The following is a 17,735-nucleotide window of genomic DNA, read 5'->3' as shown; positions in this document are numbered from 1 at the left end:
AGAGCACAGAGTAAGTTGAGTAAGATAGAAAAAGGAAAAATAGAGTAGGCTGTAGAGGACAGTGAGAAGAGGACTTGTGTTTCCTCAGAACAAAGTTCTGCCTTTTTTGACAACTGATGTGCAAAATTGCTCAGTTGAACTGATCAATTATTATTTCACTGGGGTTATTGAGTACACGCATTTGCTATTTTATGGTAGGCTTGCAGGGCAGTTCTCATCTCTTTTTTTTTTATTGCAGAATCCTGAAATACATAATTTAACATCCCATTCTGGATATAAAGTAGATAACAGTTTTAGTCCTACTTTGTTATCGAGACTTTCAGAGTTCTTTACCACAGGTATCTTGATAAGGTGCTTGCAACACTGGATTGTATAGAGATACTCATTTTACCTTCTTATGCATAGCACACACTACTTCCAATACTCATGTATGCTTAGTAAAGAATATCAATTTTCTCTTTACATGGGCCGAATTTTGAGAACTGTTGAGTGGCCCAAATGGGGTTCTTTGTCCCTTTCAGGGAAAATATGCTTTGGTTATAAAACTGCTGTCAGGTTGAAATCTTGGCTTCACTGATGTCTGTGGCAAATTCCTAATTTTTTTAATGGAATCCAGATTTTTCCCACACTTTTCATTAAAGTGGATGCCTTATATTTGCAGGTTTAATAAGTCTTTTTGTTGTATGTGTTTTCAGACCTGCTGATAGTGTGTGTATTGAGGGGAAGAAGATGCTTTGTCGGTATGAGATACAGAGCTGTTTCTTCTTGGCTTTTTTAGCTGTCACAGCTTTCTTCATCAGTGATGCCCAGGGCCAAGGTAAGTCATAAATAAAAAGATGGAGCTTTTCACACTCTGATGTGCAGAAATAGACTTTCTTATTCCAAATGCAAGTGTTACTTCCCTCTTAGTAGGATGTGGATCCAGTACTACTGAAATGAAGCACGAGCTTTGCTGCTGATCTCAGAGGGGGAGTAGAATTATATGTTCACGTGTGCTCCTTGAACCTACTATCTCAAATAGCGTAAATATTTTTGCAAATTCAGGTGTCTCAAAATGAGTTATACGGAACATTTTTTTTTTTACTCTTATTTACATGAAAGTACTGATCAGAAATTGCTGTGACTGTCCTCTATGTAATCAAGTAAGTTTGAAGGACTAGCTATGATACTAAGCTTGTATGGAATTTTTTCTTTGTTGGAAGAGTAGCTATTGTAACACTTACAATATACAGTATTGCACAGGACCGTTAAACGTCACAGACTACTTCTGCAGCTTTTTTTTAAATCTCCTTTGTATTAAAAGATACTGCTGAGATTGTTAGGCTTAAATATTCGTTGGATTGTATTGACAGTGGTTTGACTTCTAGAGAAAATTTATCCTATTGCTTGGGGAAGAATGCCAATGGGTTTTTATGATTTCTAAAGAAAGACATTTCTCTCAACTTTATATTTATGTAATCCCTTTGATATGAGACTGCATAGGCATAACTGGGAGCAGAATTTGATCCTGGGTCTCTTCTAAAGCGTCTTGTATAATGCATTATTCATGAGCACATTCAGAGAGTAGTGGCAACCTGAAGCTTTCCAAGTTCTGGTAAATGCAAGTAGCAGTGCTGTCCAGTCTGCGTGGCACTCAAGTACTGGGGAAGCATACCATCTTGGATGTTTGGGAATCTGTGAGCGTTTTACAAGCCTCTCCCAGAGCTTAGGGACACATGTAAGCAGTAATATTTAATGTGGGCGATGTGAGGTGAATGAAGAAATACATGTTCCCAGTGTTCAACACATCAATTCTGGTCAGAAATGAGGTCCAGAATGTTTGTGACTTAATGAGCCAATAAAGCAAAGCATATGTTTAGTTCTCTCTCTGTGTATTTCAGTCCTAATACATATGGTTAAGATTTGTGAAACAGGATTGGGGATTGAGATCCATCTCCAGAAAGTTTTGCAAAATTCCTTGAGCTTGGAAAACATACTCTTCCCCCACTCTTTTTTTTTTTTTTTAAAAAAAAAAAAAGGTTGATTTAATCAGTCATATATAAGGGAGAAAACTCTCAAACTATTAATACAATGAAATGAAGGTCAGAGAGAGTTTCTTCCACGATCATCACACCATCAGAAGCTAGAGTTGGTGTACTGGATGAATAAAGAACAATACTTCCCTTGTTCTTATACTCTTTCAGCAAGCATCAGCTGCTGAATGCTGTCAGCAGTGTGATACTAAGCTAAGTGGACTATTGCCTTGGCCCAAAATTACTGTTATATTATTGAATGAGGTGATATGAAGTCTCTATTCCATGTTCACAGAATAAAAATATCTCTTGCTACACTTGAAGTAGTAAGATGTTTCTCAAATCCTTTCTTTTCTCAAGGTTGCCACCCCTTGCAGTAAACTCTTCATCCAGTTGGCTAACTATTTACAATTTAATACAGCACTAACAGTGTGTTTGTCTGTTTTAAGAAATTGTATACTCTGCCAGGGTGTAGGAAGAGCTGGTATTAGTTCCAGCTTGTGTTTCCTTCCTTTGGCAAAGATGCTCAGGTAAAGGTGTGTAATGTGACTTCTTGGAAAGGAGAATATGTTTGGGAGACTGAAGTCAACATGCCTGAAGCTACAACTTATTCCTTCAACTGAGGATTTATCTGTGTTGAGTTACATGGTTTTATCTCACTTATTACCTGAATGCCTTATAAACCACATAGTGCCATTCAGTTTTTACTCAACAACAGTTAGTCCTTCATCACTGCTGTTTCTTTCTCATTCAGCATAACGTCACTTAAACAACAGCAACAAAAAAATCTAGCTTCTGTCTACTTATGCTCTCATATACTACAAAAAAAATGGTGCTGGGCAAGACAAATACTTTAGAATTTTCCATTTATTCATAAAGTAACTTGCTTTAAGAATTTTCCTTCTGTATTTAAAGATGGAAACTTTTCTTTGTGTAGCAATAATTTCCATGTGTTACTAATGTAATTGCTAAGTAATTGCTGTGCATATTAACTTGTTCAATTCTTGTGACAAAGTAAACTGGAAGCCACAAGGTTTAGTTGGTTTAGTTAGTATCCAATCTTAGACTACCGGATGTCTTAGAGAGCTGCACATATGCAAATTATGGTGTTTTTCCTTTCCATTAAGATAGTGAATAATTCAAAACACTCTTTCCCTAGTTGTCCACAAGAGTCATGTATTTGGAGTGCTAATTTAGCTGGTGACATAAACCGAAGCCTTGAACTTGTCTGTAGTTTTCTTTTGGGTGACTGCTCTAATATTGCTGACGGCCATTCACTTTTGCATTCCTGTAAAACCACTTAACAAGCTCTAGCTACTGATTTTTATCAGTTAACTGACTCAGCTTGGATTAATTTTTTTCCCTCTCTGCAAGAAGTGAGATTTTGTTCCACAGACAATAAAGGTCCAAAGAAATAAAGATATCCTCTTCAGGTTGGTGAATGTGTAGTAATTCCCATAAATATTTTGTTGTCTGTTCAAGTGTTAGATTTTTAACTTCTTAGCTATATGTACTCTTCTGTGCCAGAACGTTAGTCTTTGCACAACTAAGACACAGTTGAGTATCTGTCTGGCGAATAATTCTTTTCTTTCTTATGGTTAATTGCTGTGTGGGATTGTCCGCTCCCCTGCACTGCCACCTTTGATGCAAAAAGTACCCAGTGAAAATTGACTAGTTATGTAAAGACTATTCTGGCACAACTTTTCTAGTCTTTCACATTGTAACTCTGTAGTAAACAGAAAAACTTTTGGTGATTGTGTCCTTCTTTGCTTGTAAGATCTGTGATTGTTTTTTAGGGGCTCCCAAAATTTACCTGGTTTGGTGATGGCTAATAGCAATTAGGCCAGAACTATGCTTCTTTGTTAGAAGGTGCTTTCATAAACTGTTAAGTTGAAAGTAGGATGGAATGGAATGACAGGGAAAGGAAGAAGATGGCAGAGAAAACGAAATCTGACATTCTAAGACATGATTTTTTTGTCAATCCTTGGTGTTACTTTGTTGCTCTCTGCTCTGCCTCTTAATCCCCATACAAATTTACTACTTGATCCTGGTAAAATGTGCAGCATTTTTACACTTGCATACTGTCATTGTTCAAAAGTTTATTCGCTATTCCTTAGACAAAATAAATAATAAAAGGAATTGCATATTTTGCAAACTTCTAGGTATGATTTGTCACTCTTGGTTCATTCGGCTCCAATTCATTGTGATTTATGTTTAGCTCAAAGACAGAATGAATCTTGAGAATGAATTAAAAGCTGTAATCCATAACTACAGTCTGCTTGGCTTTCAAAACTTTTTGCCATAGTCTCTGTCATTTTATTACAAATATAGCATGCTGAATGTTCTTGCAGAAACCTGCCCAGCAAAACATTTTGCAATAGGAGGGCCAAATTTTCAAAGAACTGATTTTGTATTTGCACTGATTCCTGCACACGCTCTTGCTTGCAGCCTCTCTTTCTCTAAACTTCAGGGAGGTGACAGGCAGTCTGAAGACGAGGTCTGATAAGATTGTGCCCAGCAACGAGGGAAACGCACTGTTTGGGTGTAAGCCCAGTGCTGTGAATCAGAACAGTTTTGAGCGTGTGGAATTGGTGTGCTACCTGCTGTTTCTGTCCTCTTGCCTCTCTTCTTGAGCTTGTTCTGGGAAGTCTTTGAGAATGTGGTGTTACTAAGCTGTTCTTGGTGCTTATGTACTCTCTTTTCTGTGTTCTGGTGTTACGTCCCTCAAGGCAGAGAACTGCAGAACCTGCCTTTGGTCTGGCAAAACTGTCCCTAATCGATTGAGAGGCTGGATGCAAGGGAATACATCTCTCGTATTAAACCTCCAGATTTTTACTTCTAAGACCCAAAATGTTTCTAATGGTAGATGACATGAAAAAAACGCCACCCCAAATCTCAAAAAACTACAGCCTGCCTCTTTCCTTCTACTTTCTTCCCCCAAGCTGTTGGAAAAAGAAGCACGTAGGAAAAAGTAATCAGTTCAGGACAGGTCTTTGGCTGCTGCTAGTGCCAGAGCTGCATTGACTGTAGCAGGTCAAATGAGAGGCCAGAGACTGTTGGCTAGCACATTCTGCCTGTTGACTCAGATGCTCCGTAAGCTGTAAACCTTAACTCTCAGAAATGTCATGAGAACTGTTGGGTTATTATATCTGGTGGACCAACAAACCATGGGCATGAGCCTAGTCAATTAAGAGCTATCGTGGGCCCTGGGGAAAAGAAATTGCCACTTCCCCCCTGCAGATATTGCCATTTCCCCCCTTATTTCTTAGACTTACTAACAGAAACCTTAAGGGTAGTAGTGGCAGAGACATCAAGGGTTTGGAAAATGAAGGAGAAGGTTCAGAGGGCTGTGGAGGTAGTGGGAGGAGGAGGGGTAAGGTTGATGGAGGAGTTTGTTAAGCTTTTCTATCCCTTTCTGTTATTCAGCCTCTGGGTAGCTTCCCTGGCTGCCTTTCCCTCTAGATCAGTTGGTTCTGTGAGCCAAACCCTGTTCAAATGTATGAAGATTTCCCCTTATTGACAGCCTTGGATACCATAGGCTGCACACCTAGCAGCTCTGCTTCAATTGTTGGCTGTGAAGGAAGGATGTGGCTCCCTGAAGCAGAGCAGAAATGCTATGTAGGGTGTTGTCCGGCATCAGTGGAGCTTGCCTGAGCAGAGGGATGCAAAGCTGTGAAAAACTAGTTTATGTGCATAGACACAAAGTTGCTGATATTGCAGTAACAACATAGGGTGGATTTTCCATTTGTTCCTCTGTGTGTGGCTTCACTGAAATATCACCTCCTTCTCAATCATTTCATGCATTTATTCATTTCACCTGCTGCTTCTATTTGAAACCTAGGTGATGGCACAATATAAATAGAAGCCAGATTCGCTGACCATCCAGATTGCCCCTGTTTAATTCTTGACTAGCCTGTTCCATGCCTGCTAGTCTTGATAAGACCGAAGCAGTGCTTGCAGCTGGGCAAGTCTGTGTGCTGCTTAGGCCGGGTTTGGAAATTGGGCAGCTGGTGTTCCCTCTGCCTTGTGCATGCCTATCTTTCCTCTTGGTTATTGTGTTCTCACAAGGCTTTGAAAATTTGGCCCTGAGTTACTGTAAATGTGGGGAAATGCCCACGATAATGCGAGGTAAAGGAGGCTAGGTAATGCATATTTTCAGTGTAAACAAGGAGAGCAATTTTCATTTCCATATATTAACAAAGAGCATTTTTATTACCAGCTTTGCCTGCTAAACTAGAGTCTTAACATCTAACACTGTTTGTCTTTCTGTCCTTTGCTGTTAGGTTGTTAGTTTGTTTTTATAAAGAGATAAATAAAAGGTATGTCTGAGGGAAGTAGTGCACCTGGGGATGTCATTTTACAAACTAATAAACTGATGTATGTGACATTTTGAATAACTTGCATCCTTTATCATTAAAATTTTGTGTTGTCTTCTTATACGTGTTTATTTTTATGTTTGTTAAAAATTGGCGGTTGCTTTTTATTTGAATTTAAAATGTTGTTTTCTTTCCCCACTTGCAGTGTCCCCACCAACAAGACTAAGATATAATGTAGTCAGTCCTGACAGTGTACAGATCTCTTGGAAAGCCCCCAAAGGGCAATTCACTGGATATAAGCTTCTTGTCACTCCAAGTTCAGGTAAAACAAAAGTCTGTATGTTCTCTCTTAAGGTGAAAGGACTGTCTTCCTAAGGCTGAACAGCTTTTCAGAGGCTAGTGTCATCCTTCAGGACTAAGGAACTGTGAGCAAGCTGTGGATAATGGAGTATTGGCTTGGTCAACAGAAGAGAGAAATCGATCTCGCCGGAGGGTGGTTATGGGCACAGAATATGGGAATTGAATGCTTAAGGTAGTAGAAGTGGGTGGATGCTAGTTATGCTTCATATGTAGTCCTTGGGAATTGTCACTGATCATCTGTCTTTACCTTTCTTCCAGTGGGGTATAAGGAAGTCTAGGAAGTGTTCAAGGGAGAGCATAGGAACCCTATTTCAGTCAAAGCTTTGAGGTGGATCTCCCTGGGCTTTCTCCCATAGTGAGCTCCACAGAAAAGACCAAAAAGGTTTTAGACCAAACTTAAAAAAAAAACCAAACCAAAACAAAACAAAAAAACCCAACCCCCAAAAAAAAACAAAAAACAAAAACCACAAACCTTTTAAAGTTTTTTTTGAATGAAAACTTGAAATCTAAAGATAGGCAACAAAGTGGCTATATCAGGCTACCTGTGTAGAGGTACTACTTCTGTACATATTTAAATTCAGATATAGACACACTTTTAACATACAGCTAAAATACATATTTGTATACAATCTTTATATATATATGTATACATAGAAATGTTTAATATTTGTATTTATGTATAAGAATTTCCTTTCCCAAAGGAAGTGGGCAAAGAGGATATTCAGAAATGACATGGGTACGATGGGGTCAGAACTGGCAGCCAATCACAGAGCATTATGAAAGCCTGTGGGCATGATGTTACCAAACTTGACAGATTTTTGTCAAATGTTTCTTTTTTTCTTAATAGTTTTGCTGGACATCGTGGCTATTCCATGAGGACCAGATACAAAGGCTGATTGATTGGTCTTAGAGTGTTTCTATCTAAGAGAACTGGTCCGTGTCTTTGGTCAGGCTGCCTGACTTCTTGCTTTTCTGGGCTCCTGGCTGTATGGATAATCCCAAAAGTGGGAACACTTGGGTCATTGTAGAGCTTGAGGTAGTTTTAAGTCATTACATTTACTGTGCTGTAAGAAAAGCAAACAAAGTTAAGTATTTGTGGGTTTTTTTTGTCTTTTCTCTTACAGGTGGAAAAACCAATCAACTAATTCTTCAAAACACTGCAACCAAAGCAATTATTCAAGGTCTTATTCCAGATCAAAACTATGCCCTTCAGATCATTGCATTCAGTGAAGACAAGGAGAGTAAGCCAGCACAAGGCCAGTTCAGAAGTATGTGTCTTTTTATGCCTGACATGCAGAATTTATCAGATATTTAACATAACTGATGAAATTATAACAAAGTCTGACAGAAAGGGGGACAATCAAAAAACAGTTTCTTCTGTGGTGAAAGGCTAATCAGAGCCACAGATTTTAACTGGTACATATACGGCTGGAGGCCTGAACTGATCCAGTCGCTCTTGCACAGGAGATTCTTGCTTTGGGATATCTTTGTTTCCATTGGTTTGGAATCCCTTTCTTCCCCATTCCGTTATGAAATTAGCCAGTATCTCATGGAAAAGAATCTTCAGTGAGCGGAAACAAGAAGGGAAGTGCTATATTCTGAAACTTAAAAAATTTCCTTCCCTTTGTCCAACTTTTTTAATAAAACATTCTTACAGCTGTGCCAATTGGCAACTAGTTGCTAGTTCAATGATACTATGAAAGGCTAAATTCTTACCGGTCTTCAGCTGTCAAATATGTTTACAAATTATGCTTAAGACTTTTTTATCTGACCTACACATACTCTTAATGTTTATATCATAGTGATATATATGTCTTAGATGATTTGTCTTGATCTGCATCTTAAACAGTTCAGTTAAATATGATCAGTGGAGATATAGTCGATAAAGACAAAAATGTGAAAGTCTGGGAGTACAGTTTGAAAGCCTACTGAATTCCCTTGACATTGGATATTTCTCACTGTCATTGCTAAACCACCTTTCTCTTAGAACCAGCACAAGATAAAATATGCTTGACTGCTTGATGTGTGTCAGAGTCTTTCTAGCTTTTCATCACTGCAACGGTGTGTTTACTACTTTAAGTTCTGTCCTGGTTAGGAAACCCGCAAAACCACAGATTACTTTAGCATTAAAGAGCAGCCCACAGAAAGCTACACCAACTTCTATAATATTAGGTGTGGCTATTTTTTAAACTACCTCTATTCTTCAGGAAAAGTAGAGCTGGCAACTTGAATTAATATGGGGGTTATGTTCTACTTAGTATATTCTTTCTTTGCTGCAGGTGAAAACATGTAGTACTTAATGAGGCTGGAGTTTCGTTTGACAATATGATGCCTTGCATGAGTAAAACCAGATATAGCATGTATACGAATCCTTCTTTTTTGCTATCCTGTATTCTATGTTTTTTTCCCCTTCTCTGACAAGTGGTCATGAATTCTTAAGATGAAAAAAGGTCAAACATATACAAAGCTTTAAAAATATCCTCTGGTTTAGTGCACTGAAAATATGATTTTAATGCTGCTAAGTTGTAACTGATGTACAAAGAATTCTTAAGCCTACAATAAAATTCTATTGTTAAAACAGTATTCCTCTTTATATAGCCAGGTATATTTTCTTATTCTAGTGCTGCTTGTAAGTTATTGTACATAGTATGCAATTAGCAAAGATCACTGGGGAATTTTTTCCTTTTAATATGCAGCTGTAAAAACATTCACTAGATAAGTTTTTTTGTCTGTGTAAATATGTGAGTAAAACTAGTGTCTTCTTGTCTATTCTTCCTATGGGGTTAGAATTTTGACAGTTAGAAATGGCTTTCCCAAATCCAGAAATCTCTGTCAGGATGTGACCGATTTGTTTCCTATGAGCATTTGCAGACTTTTGTACTGTTTCTCTGGAGACTTTCCGCTCAATAGCATTAGAGGAGGCCATCAAGCAGTTCCTTAGCTTGCTCTTACCCTTTTCTCAAAGGAATGCTCTTAGAAGGCTAAGCAGTAGCATCCTTTTTGACAAATATTATTCTGGTAATTTCACCTCTCTTATTTTAGTTGAAGACTTGTCTAGGTAAGGATTAAACCCAGACTTCTGAGTAAGACCTGGTGTCATCGTGGCTTTATCTGTAACCCAGCTAATAACCAAGATTTACCTTGGTAAAAGCTGACTCCTCAGCAAACTTGTGGACCTGAATTTGCTTCTGAATCAGTTTCACAACCGTTCGCTAAAGGTAGAGGTGATGATGGTGGTGTTGAGTTGATGGTTGGACTCGATGATCTTAGAGGTCTTTTCCAACCTGAATGATTCTGTGATTCTATGATTCTACATGTACACATGCTGTCTTAGTAAGGAGAGGATTCAGAACTTCAGTTATTTTTTCACCAGTTTTTTTTTACCTCTGTACCTGGAGTGTGAGGGCTATAGGTTCTGCAGAGGGTTATTACACTGAGAAGGTCACACTCAGATGTTTGACAATGGCTTGTTGTCTTCCTAAGACCTTAGGATGGTCTTGTGATTATATTTTGGATTGGAACTTAGAGCGCTCTTGGCTGTTTCAGATATTCCATATACTATTGGGTCAATTAGCAAAATCCATTTGGCTTTCCTTCCACTTCTGTAAAACAGAATACTTGTCTATTTTATATCGTATGTTTCAAGAGACAGATAACCTTCTTTCACCCTCTCACAGTGTTTTTTGAACTATGTAGCACAGAGAGACTGATCCTGGCGAAGACTCAGTGCCTGCTTGGATGAATGTTGGTCATATTCCAACTCTACGTAAACTAAAGATTTTAATTGGAGTAGAATTTTATTTTCTATGAAAGATATTCTCTGTTTCATTCTTTTAAGCTGTTCCTGGCCGTTGTAGACAGCTGGGGCATTGACACCAATTAGTGTTCTAAGGAAATTCTGAAAGGATTTTTTTTTTTTTTCTAATATGTGACTTTAACAATGATTTTGCCAGAATCTTTCAGACTATGAGTAGAGTGATACTGGCTACTAATATATTATTAGGAATTGCTAATCAAGGTGGGTTCTGCTTGGCTGTTACGAGAGATTTGGGACATAATAAGGGAGGTATCCCACCCGTTTGTGGGACAGGAAACTGTTGAAGTCTGAGTTTTGGAGCAACTTTGCTCTCATGGGAGTATTTGGTGCCCTGTACACAGATTTGGGCATGGGATCTAAGCTGATTCTTTAAAGAGGATAACGTAACAGCTGGCTTACGTGCTTTTGTGTTGAATGACTTGGAGTGGAACTCTGCAATGCTGGACTTTCCCCAGCTAGCTTTGCCAATTTTCTGGACTATATTTCCAGTGCTGGATCTTGTCAGGCTGGGCTTAGGTGCAGATGGACTGTGTTTGGACTCTCCTGTGTCAGGAGAGTCACTTTTGAGAACTTTAATGATGATAGGAAAGATTTGTAAAAAGAATAAATCCAAAGGGAGGGAGGGAAAACCCAGTAATAGTCACTAGTTACCTAAGCATATCGGAAGATGTTGTGTGCAACTTCTTTATCTGGAAGAAGAAAATTACATGCTTCTGACTGCACTGTTTCTAGTTTGATTGATTTTTTTTTCCCCCCTTACTTTTCAGTTAAAGATATAGAGAGAAGAAAAGAAACAAGTAAATCCAAGGTGAAGGATCCAGAAAAAACAAATGCGAGTAAACCAGCTCCAGAAGGTCAGATCATAACACATATGACTTGTGTGATATTCTGAAAATAATCAACTTTTTTATTTAACTTGGCCATTGTATAGATTTTCTTTAAGTCAGTACTTTAACCTGGGAACCAGACTTAAACAGAAGGGAAAAATCAGTATTTTTAGGAATATTGCTACAACAGACGTATTGCTTTTAGTTCTGTGTTTTGCTTTACCACTTTATACAGTAAGCACTAAATACCACCATGAATAGCATAAAAGCAGTATTTGAACCTGCATTAAAAAAATCATGTTGTCTGTACTTCCCCACTGGGTGCACTTTGAGTAGTGAAAGAATTGTGTACGTGTGTGTGTATACATAATAATAATTTCATATCATCTTGGCTTCAAGACAGACTTGCAGTAGTAATTCCCACCTAAGGTCAAATTGGTGTTATTGTATAATTAGGCACATAATAACTTGATAACTCTGTCCTAATGTAGGTCATATATATGAAAACATTTTAAAATATTTTGAGGGGAAAAAAAAAGGAATTCTTTTTTTCCGGTTGCAAGTAGCCAATCTTCTGGTGAAATGTGATATTGCTTGTCATGAGAAGCTCGTCTAGTATGGACAGTAAAATATATTTCAAGCTTAATATATAACTCTATTTCCTGTTATTCTAAAATTCAAATAGCATCATCTTTATGAAGTAACCCCAACAGTAATTATTCCCTTCAGTGGTTGTTTATGATATACAGAACAAGCACAGACGAGAATAGCTTGAAATGACCTTAAATAGTCTCTCTGTGAATAAATTGGACAGTTTCAAGGATCCCATTTCTCCCGTCCCTTTTAGCTTTGTCTCCTACTAATGCAAGTATCAAAGACCTCACCCAAAGCTCCTTGAAGCCCATGCAAATTTTTCTCACTTCAGTGGGTTTTTCTTTGTACCATACATACTTGTGTCATGTTGTATTTATTAATACTATGCAAGTTTGTTTCCATACAGCATTTCTCAAGCCAAAGCACCCTTGAATTCATCACATTGAGTGTACTGGGGAAAACGTTAGGTGGTATTTACAACACTTAAAGAAGCAAGTTATACCTGCTAGTGTGTGATGGGGTAGTGGATAGGTGATCTTTCTTTCATGTCTAGAGGAAGACTGACTTGGAAGAAATGAGAGAACTGAAGAAGGAAAATGTGATTTGTTTTCTTAATGAAGGACAAGTGATAAAAGTTGAAGGAGGGAAAACTGGGCCTGTAATAGGAAAATGTTGATTAAATGCAGACAGAGGAAAGTGTCTGCCAGACTGTGGGAGAGGATTTATGCGTTTTCATGGAGTAGGGGCAAAAATACAGTTGGCAAGAGGAGATTGGATTTGCAGTCTCTCCCTTTTTAGGATTCTTGTTTACTTGTGAAGTCTTTAGCTCAATCGCTTTCCTCCTCTCTACACAAGTTTTTACTCATCTAAACTTCTTCAGTTGTATCAGGGCAGTTTGCATCAGAGCAAAATACACTTCCATCCAGCACTTGTGAAAAACTATTGCCTTACACTTACTGTAGCAGGTTTTACTAGAAAACTGGGATACGTATTTCAAAGAAATGCAAAACTTACAAACTTCTCGATCAGCAAAACTGACCAAAAAGAAAAAACGTTGTGCTAACTTTTATGAATTCTTGATTTTGTTTAGCCCTATTCCCAACCCAGCTATGTTTTAATGTAAAGTAATAGACCTTTTTCCTACTGTCTAGCTATTGCATATTTCTTCCCTTTGCGCAGTATAATGATTATTCAAAGTGATGGAGATTCCAACTGAATGACTTCAGTGGGAGTAGGGTGAGAGTCCAGGCAAAAACATTGTGCAGAAATAACAGCATCAGCAAAAAATGCGTAGCTGCGATAGAAGTGAATTCAGAACTGATACACAAAAAGTAATGGTATCAAAACTTTCCTAGTTTAATATATAAAGACCGTTCCACCTCACACTGAAATTGGATCAAAAAAAATAAGGAAGAGTCTGTGAAAGAAATGGATTAAAGAAATAAGAGCAAAATTTTATGGCAAAACCATGAAGAACAACTTGATCCTCTGCAGATGTTTGACAGGAAATGATTTGAGTATGACCAAATGAATTCAGGCCATCAGTTAATTGGTTTCATAACAATTTAGTATATGGCTAAATTTGATGGATTTAATAGCAACCCTGATACATTCTGTGGCTGTGTTATACCCTTGATCAAGTTGGTAAGACCTTGGTAGTTAACAGCACAAAAGAAATTATTAGGTAGTATAATATCTTACCTGAAAACAAGAGCAGTCTTTGCCCACAAAACAAATTGAAAGCAACCATTGTCCAGATTGTTATTGTCAGTGGTTGTGGCTTCTGCTCTTGTGTCGACTGAAAGAATAGCAAAGCCTATTTCACTATTTCTGCAAGTATTAGAGTCAAGTTTTGATGTAAGGAGGTGCCTTCTGTGAACATCTGCCCCACTTGTTACAGAAAGATGTTTATATAAGGAGAAACTAGAGTGTCTTTGCAAGCCTTAGAAAGGCAAAGGTCATCAGTCATGGAGAATTGTCTGGCAAAATTCTCCAGTGTGAACATTAGGGCAGATTTGGCATTTAGTAGGCCAGAAAATCCAAAATCCATGTTTTGGGACAAAACTAATAAAGCACAACAATACACTTGTCAGTGTGTATGAAAAAGCATGTGGACTCTGTCAATAATACGACGTCCAGTTTGGGCATAACTCATGTGTCCTGCTGATTTTCTTGATAGGCACAAAAGGCACATTATCATAGAAATTTGTTGTTTATAAATACCTAGCTAATATACTTTCTTCAGGGTCACATAATAAAACCAAGAAATTTCACTTTCAATTTCAGTGGGACAAAGATTTCACCATAACCCTTCTACTCATAGAAACCAGCTCTTCACTAAGAAATACAAGATGGATTTCTGTATTAATGATTCCAGATGGTTTCAAAGCTGCTCACTCTTATTTTCAACTGTGGTTTGGAGGACTGATTCTGCAGTGCTGTCTGCTATTTGATTACCAGCTGTCTGAGGCTCTAGGTAGTGCTGGGAGGTGTGGATGTCTTCTCCTAAACTCCCAAATCTACCTTTTAATTCTGTCCTTAAATTAGATTGTATTGGGGTTTCACTCTGTCTATGGAACTCTGTCAGTGGCTTGTGTGGCTTGCTAGTAATTTTTCCAGCAGCTTCAGTAACCTAGATTAAAATTTTCCATCTATTGTGTCCTGCCCATTCAAGTAGTTTGAAAAGATTTACTCCTTCCTTTCCTGCTCGAAGTACTATGCTCTTATCTCAAACAAAGCTCCAGTGTATACCCAGTAATGTCATTGTGCCAAATTAATTCAGGTTTAATGTCTAGCACTCATCCATCAAAAGTTTACTTTATATTTGATTTCCAGAAATTGTCTAGTTCTTCTGCACAACCACTTTCAAGTCTTGAATCTCCTTTCTATATTTTTCAGAACCTGTCAGTATTCAGCTTAGTGATTTATCGCTGCTGTGCACGCTCATATTCATAATGTCAGAAGCCTTTTCTCTTTCTCTCTGTTGAGATAAAGCTCATAGACTCGGCTTCTTTCAGCACACGCTGATATTTGAGTACTTGTACCCTGGCACTTCTCCAGCTCCCTCATGTACAAAGCTCCTTTCTGTACAGCGACAGGGGTTAATACATTCTGTGCCTTCTCAGATGTTTTACAGTTTCTCAGAGAGCTTCTACGAGTGATTCTCTAATCAAATCCCTTTGGGGAGGGGAGAATCACAGTGTTTTGACTATATCCTGTGACAAATATGCGACTATATCCTTTCTCTGCAGAGTGTTTCTCTGCGTGTCTGAAATGTTTTTAGCCACCCATTTAAATAAAACCAACAAAGCACTGAGAGCCAGTTTTATTTTCTTGCTTGTGGACTTTATTTTGGGGATTTTTAGTTGAGAGATATGGTGGCTTAGCCTAGGCTAGCAGCCAAAATCCCACCTAGCTGCTTGCTTGCTCCCCTCCCCAGCAGGATGGGAGAGAAAAGAGGAAGAACAGGAACGAAAAAGTTCATGGGTTGAGATAAAGGCAGGGAGACTGCTTACCAGTTACCATGGTAGGCAAACAGAGTCAACTGGGGGAAAATTTACTTAATTTATTGCCAATTAAAATAATTTTTAAAAAGATGCTAATGCGGGTAGTGGGAAACAAAAAAGACAAACATTAAAACAACAGCTTTCCTCCCTGCTTTCCCAGGCTCAACTTGACCTTCTCCCTCCTCCCAGACTCCTCTCCTCCTCCCTTGTTGTCACTGCAGGTTACACTCAGTCCAAGTCCCTTCAGAGAGGAAGCAAGCAGTGCAAAAGGGGTGTCGAGGGGTTATGATTAGGACAGAGTGGTTTCTCTCTGCCATTCCTTTCTTCTCACACCTTTTCTTCTCCTCCAGTCTGTGTCCTCTGCAGGGAATATCTGCTCCACCATGGAGCACCTCCTCCTCTGACCTTGGGGTTCCCTCTGCTGTTTCTCACTCTTTTTTTTTTTTTTAACCTTCCTCCTTTCTCTGCCTGGTATTTTCTGCCCTTTCTTAAATATATTTTCTCAGAGGTGCCACCAGCTCTGCACAGGCACAGGGTAGCCCCTGGCCTCTTCTCAAAAAGGCCACCCCTGCAGCCTCCCTGCTGCCAGACTGGGCACAAACACCCAATACAAGAGACACTCTATTAATGCTCTACTAGAGTAAAGCATTTACAGAATCTTAAACCTGTCCTGTTCAGAAATTCCCTTACGCAAATCTCAAATCGGGATGATTTAGGGCAGCATAGAGCATGTGTAGACCAGATTTCTCTTCTGAATCAAGTTTTCGCAGGATAAACCTTCTACAGAGTGTAGACTATTAAAACGATGAGAAATAAGTTCCCATAAAAGATTGTGTGATTTATGTATGATGCAATGTAACAGTTACTTTCTCTTTGTAAAGTGCATGTAATATAGTCATATAGTAAGTATGACTTGTTAGGGAGGTCGGAGATCTTCACTGCACAGCACAGAACATGCTGGTTAGTTCAACCTTCCCGAATGAAAATTGCATTTCATCCCTGGAGCAAGTCCATTAGGAGCAGGTGTGGTTTTTTTACTGATTCCTATGAAAATCTAGTGACATGTGGCCTTGTTAAAAAGCCTGGGAGAACTGCAGCTTTTTAAATCCCTTAGATGCTTCTTTCTGATGGAGTCACCTTTACCACATACCAGAACCAAACTGGCAGAACATTGCCTGAGCTGCCTGGGCCAGTGTGGGGCCAGCTGGATGACCGAAGAAAAGGGGTATTGCTCCTCAGTTCCCTGCCCAAACAGAGTATACAGGAGGAAGCTCTAGGATGAATCAACTGTCAATAAAAGCTAGATCTCATCATGGAAGACTGAGACAAGCAGGCAGAAGTTTAGGAAAGAAAATTTATAGCTAATCTGTTGGGTAATGGGTATAGAAAGGACAACTTGGGAATGGAAAAATTAGATACTGGGTGAGTGAAAAATAATGTAGAAATCATAGTGGGCCTCAGAGATAGGAAGAAAACTGCAGAAGCTCTTTTTAATGAGCTGTGTAATGCCATACCTTGACTGCCACAAAGTATAATACAGAGGTGTAGATGCCAGGTTATATTATCTGTATGTAGGTAATATAACATAAATTAATGTTAAGAACATTGAATAGTGACTTCATGTGATTTGATCGATATTCCTGCATTTGTATATTAATTTAAATATAAAAGCTTTTGAGGAAGAGGTAAAAAGGACCTGTAAGGATAAACAAATGTTTCCTTTGAAAGAATTTAATGGTGACCTTTATTGATATTAATATTATTAGTGATATTAATATTATTATGCATACAAATATATTTATAATTTGTACATATATATCGTGGAGAATGGCTGCTCACTCAGTTCCCTCTGACACATGCTGGTCCCACTCTTTTTCTTCACTACTCAGTGCTGCACAGAGAAGAGATTTTGGTTGTATTGTACTAAATTTCAAGTTTTTGGCACTTTCAGTGTTCAGTATCACAAAGTCTCCTAGAAAGAAATCTGAAGCCATCTGTCATGTGATACTTACCTTCTAAGTATTAATAGGAATAAGGATGCCTGCAGTTTCTTTCTGCAGGTGCTCTGCCAGTGCTCTGAATCATGCAGAACCAATGTCTCTTTGGTGCTGTCTCTTTTGTAGTTTTTCTTGTGAACATAACTTTTAGCTTCCTGGTCTATGTCTAGAAAATACGTGGAGTTCTCAGCTGCCTGCAAAAACTGTGTAGACATATCCAAAGTTATTTTGTTTTGCAGTGAGATAGTTTTTGACTTTTTTTTTTGTCTTCCCAATGTATTTTACATTATTAGTGATGTTATTGTT

The 17,735-nt window shown here is 38.4% G+C and overlaps 1 protein-coding gene across 1 annotated transcript in view; it reads left to right on the top strand.

The window, feature by feature from the left end:
- Positions 1-699: 699 nt before the first annotated feature.
- Positions 700-17,735, top strand: part of COL14A1 (collagen type XIV alpha 1 chain) — a 135,141-nt gene continuing 118,105 nt past the window's right edge. The window contains exons 1-4 of the mRNA XM_075141236.1: positions 700-817; positions 6,534-6,650; positions 7,813-7,956; positions 11,273-11,359. Coding sequence (XP_074997337.1) covers positions 730-817; positions 6,534-6,650; positions 7,813-7,956; positions 11,273-11,359 — 436 coding nt within the window. The 5' untranslated portion in view covers positions 700-729. The remainder of the gene's footprint in view (positions 818-6,533; positions 6,651-7,812; positions 7,957-11,272; positions 11,360-17,735) is intronic.

Source organism: Calonectris borealis, chromosome 2, assembly GCF_964195595.1.
Source record: "Calonectris borealis chromosome 2, bCalBor7.hap1.2, whole genome shotgun sequence".
NCBI classification, from domain to species: domain Eukaryota; kingdom Metazoa; phylum Chordata; class Aves; order Procellariiformes; family Procellariidae; genus Calonectris; species Calonectris borealis.
The sequence above is the reverse complement of the archived record's forward strand: the minus strand, read 5'-3'. Positions and strand labels throughout refer to the sequence as shown.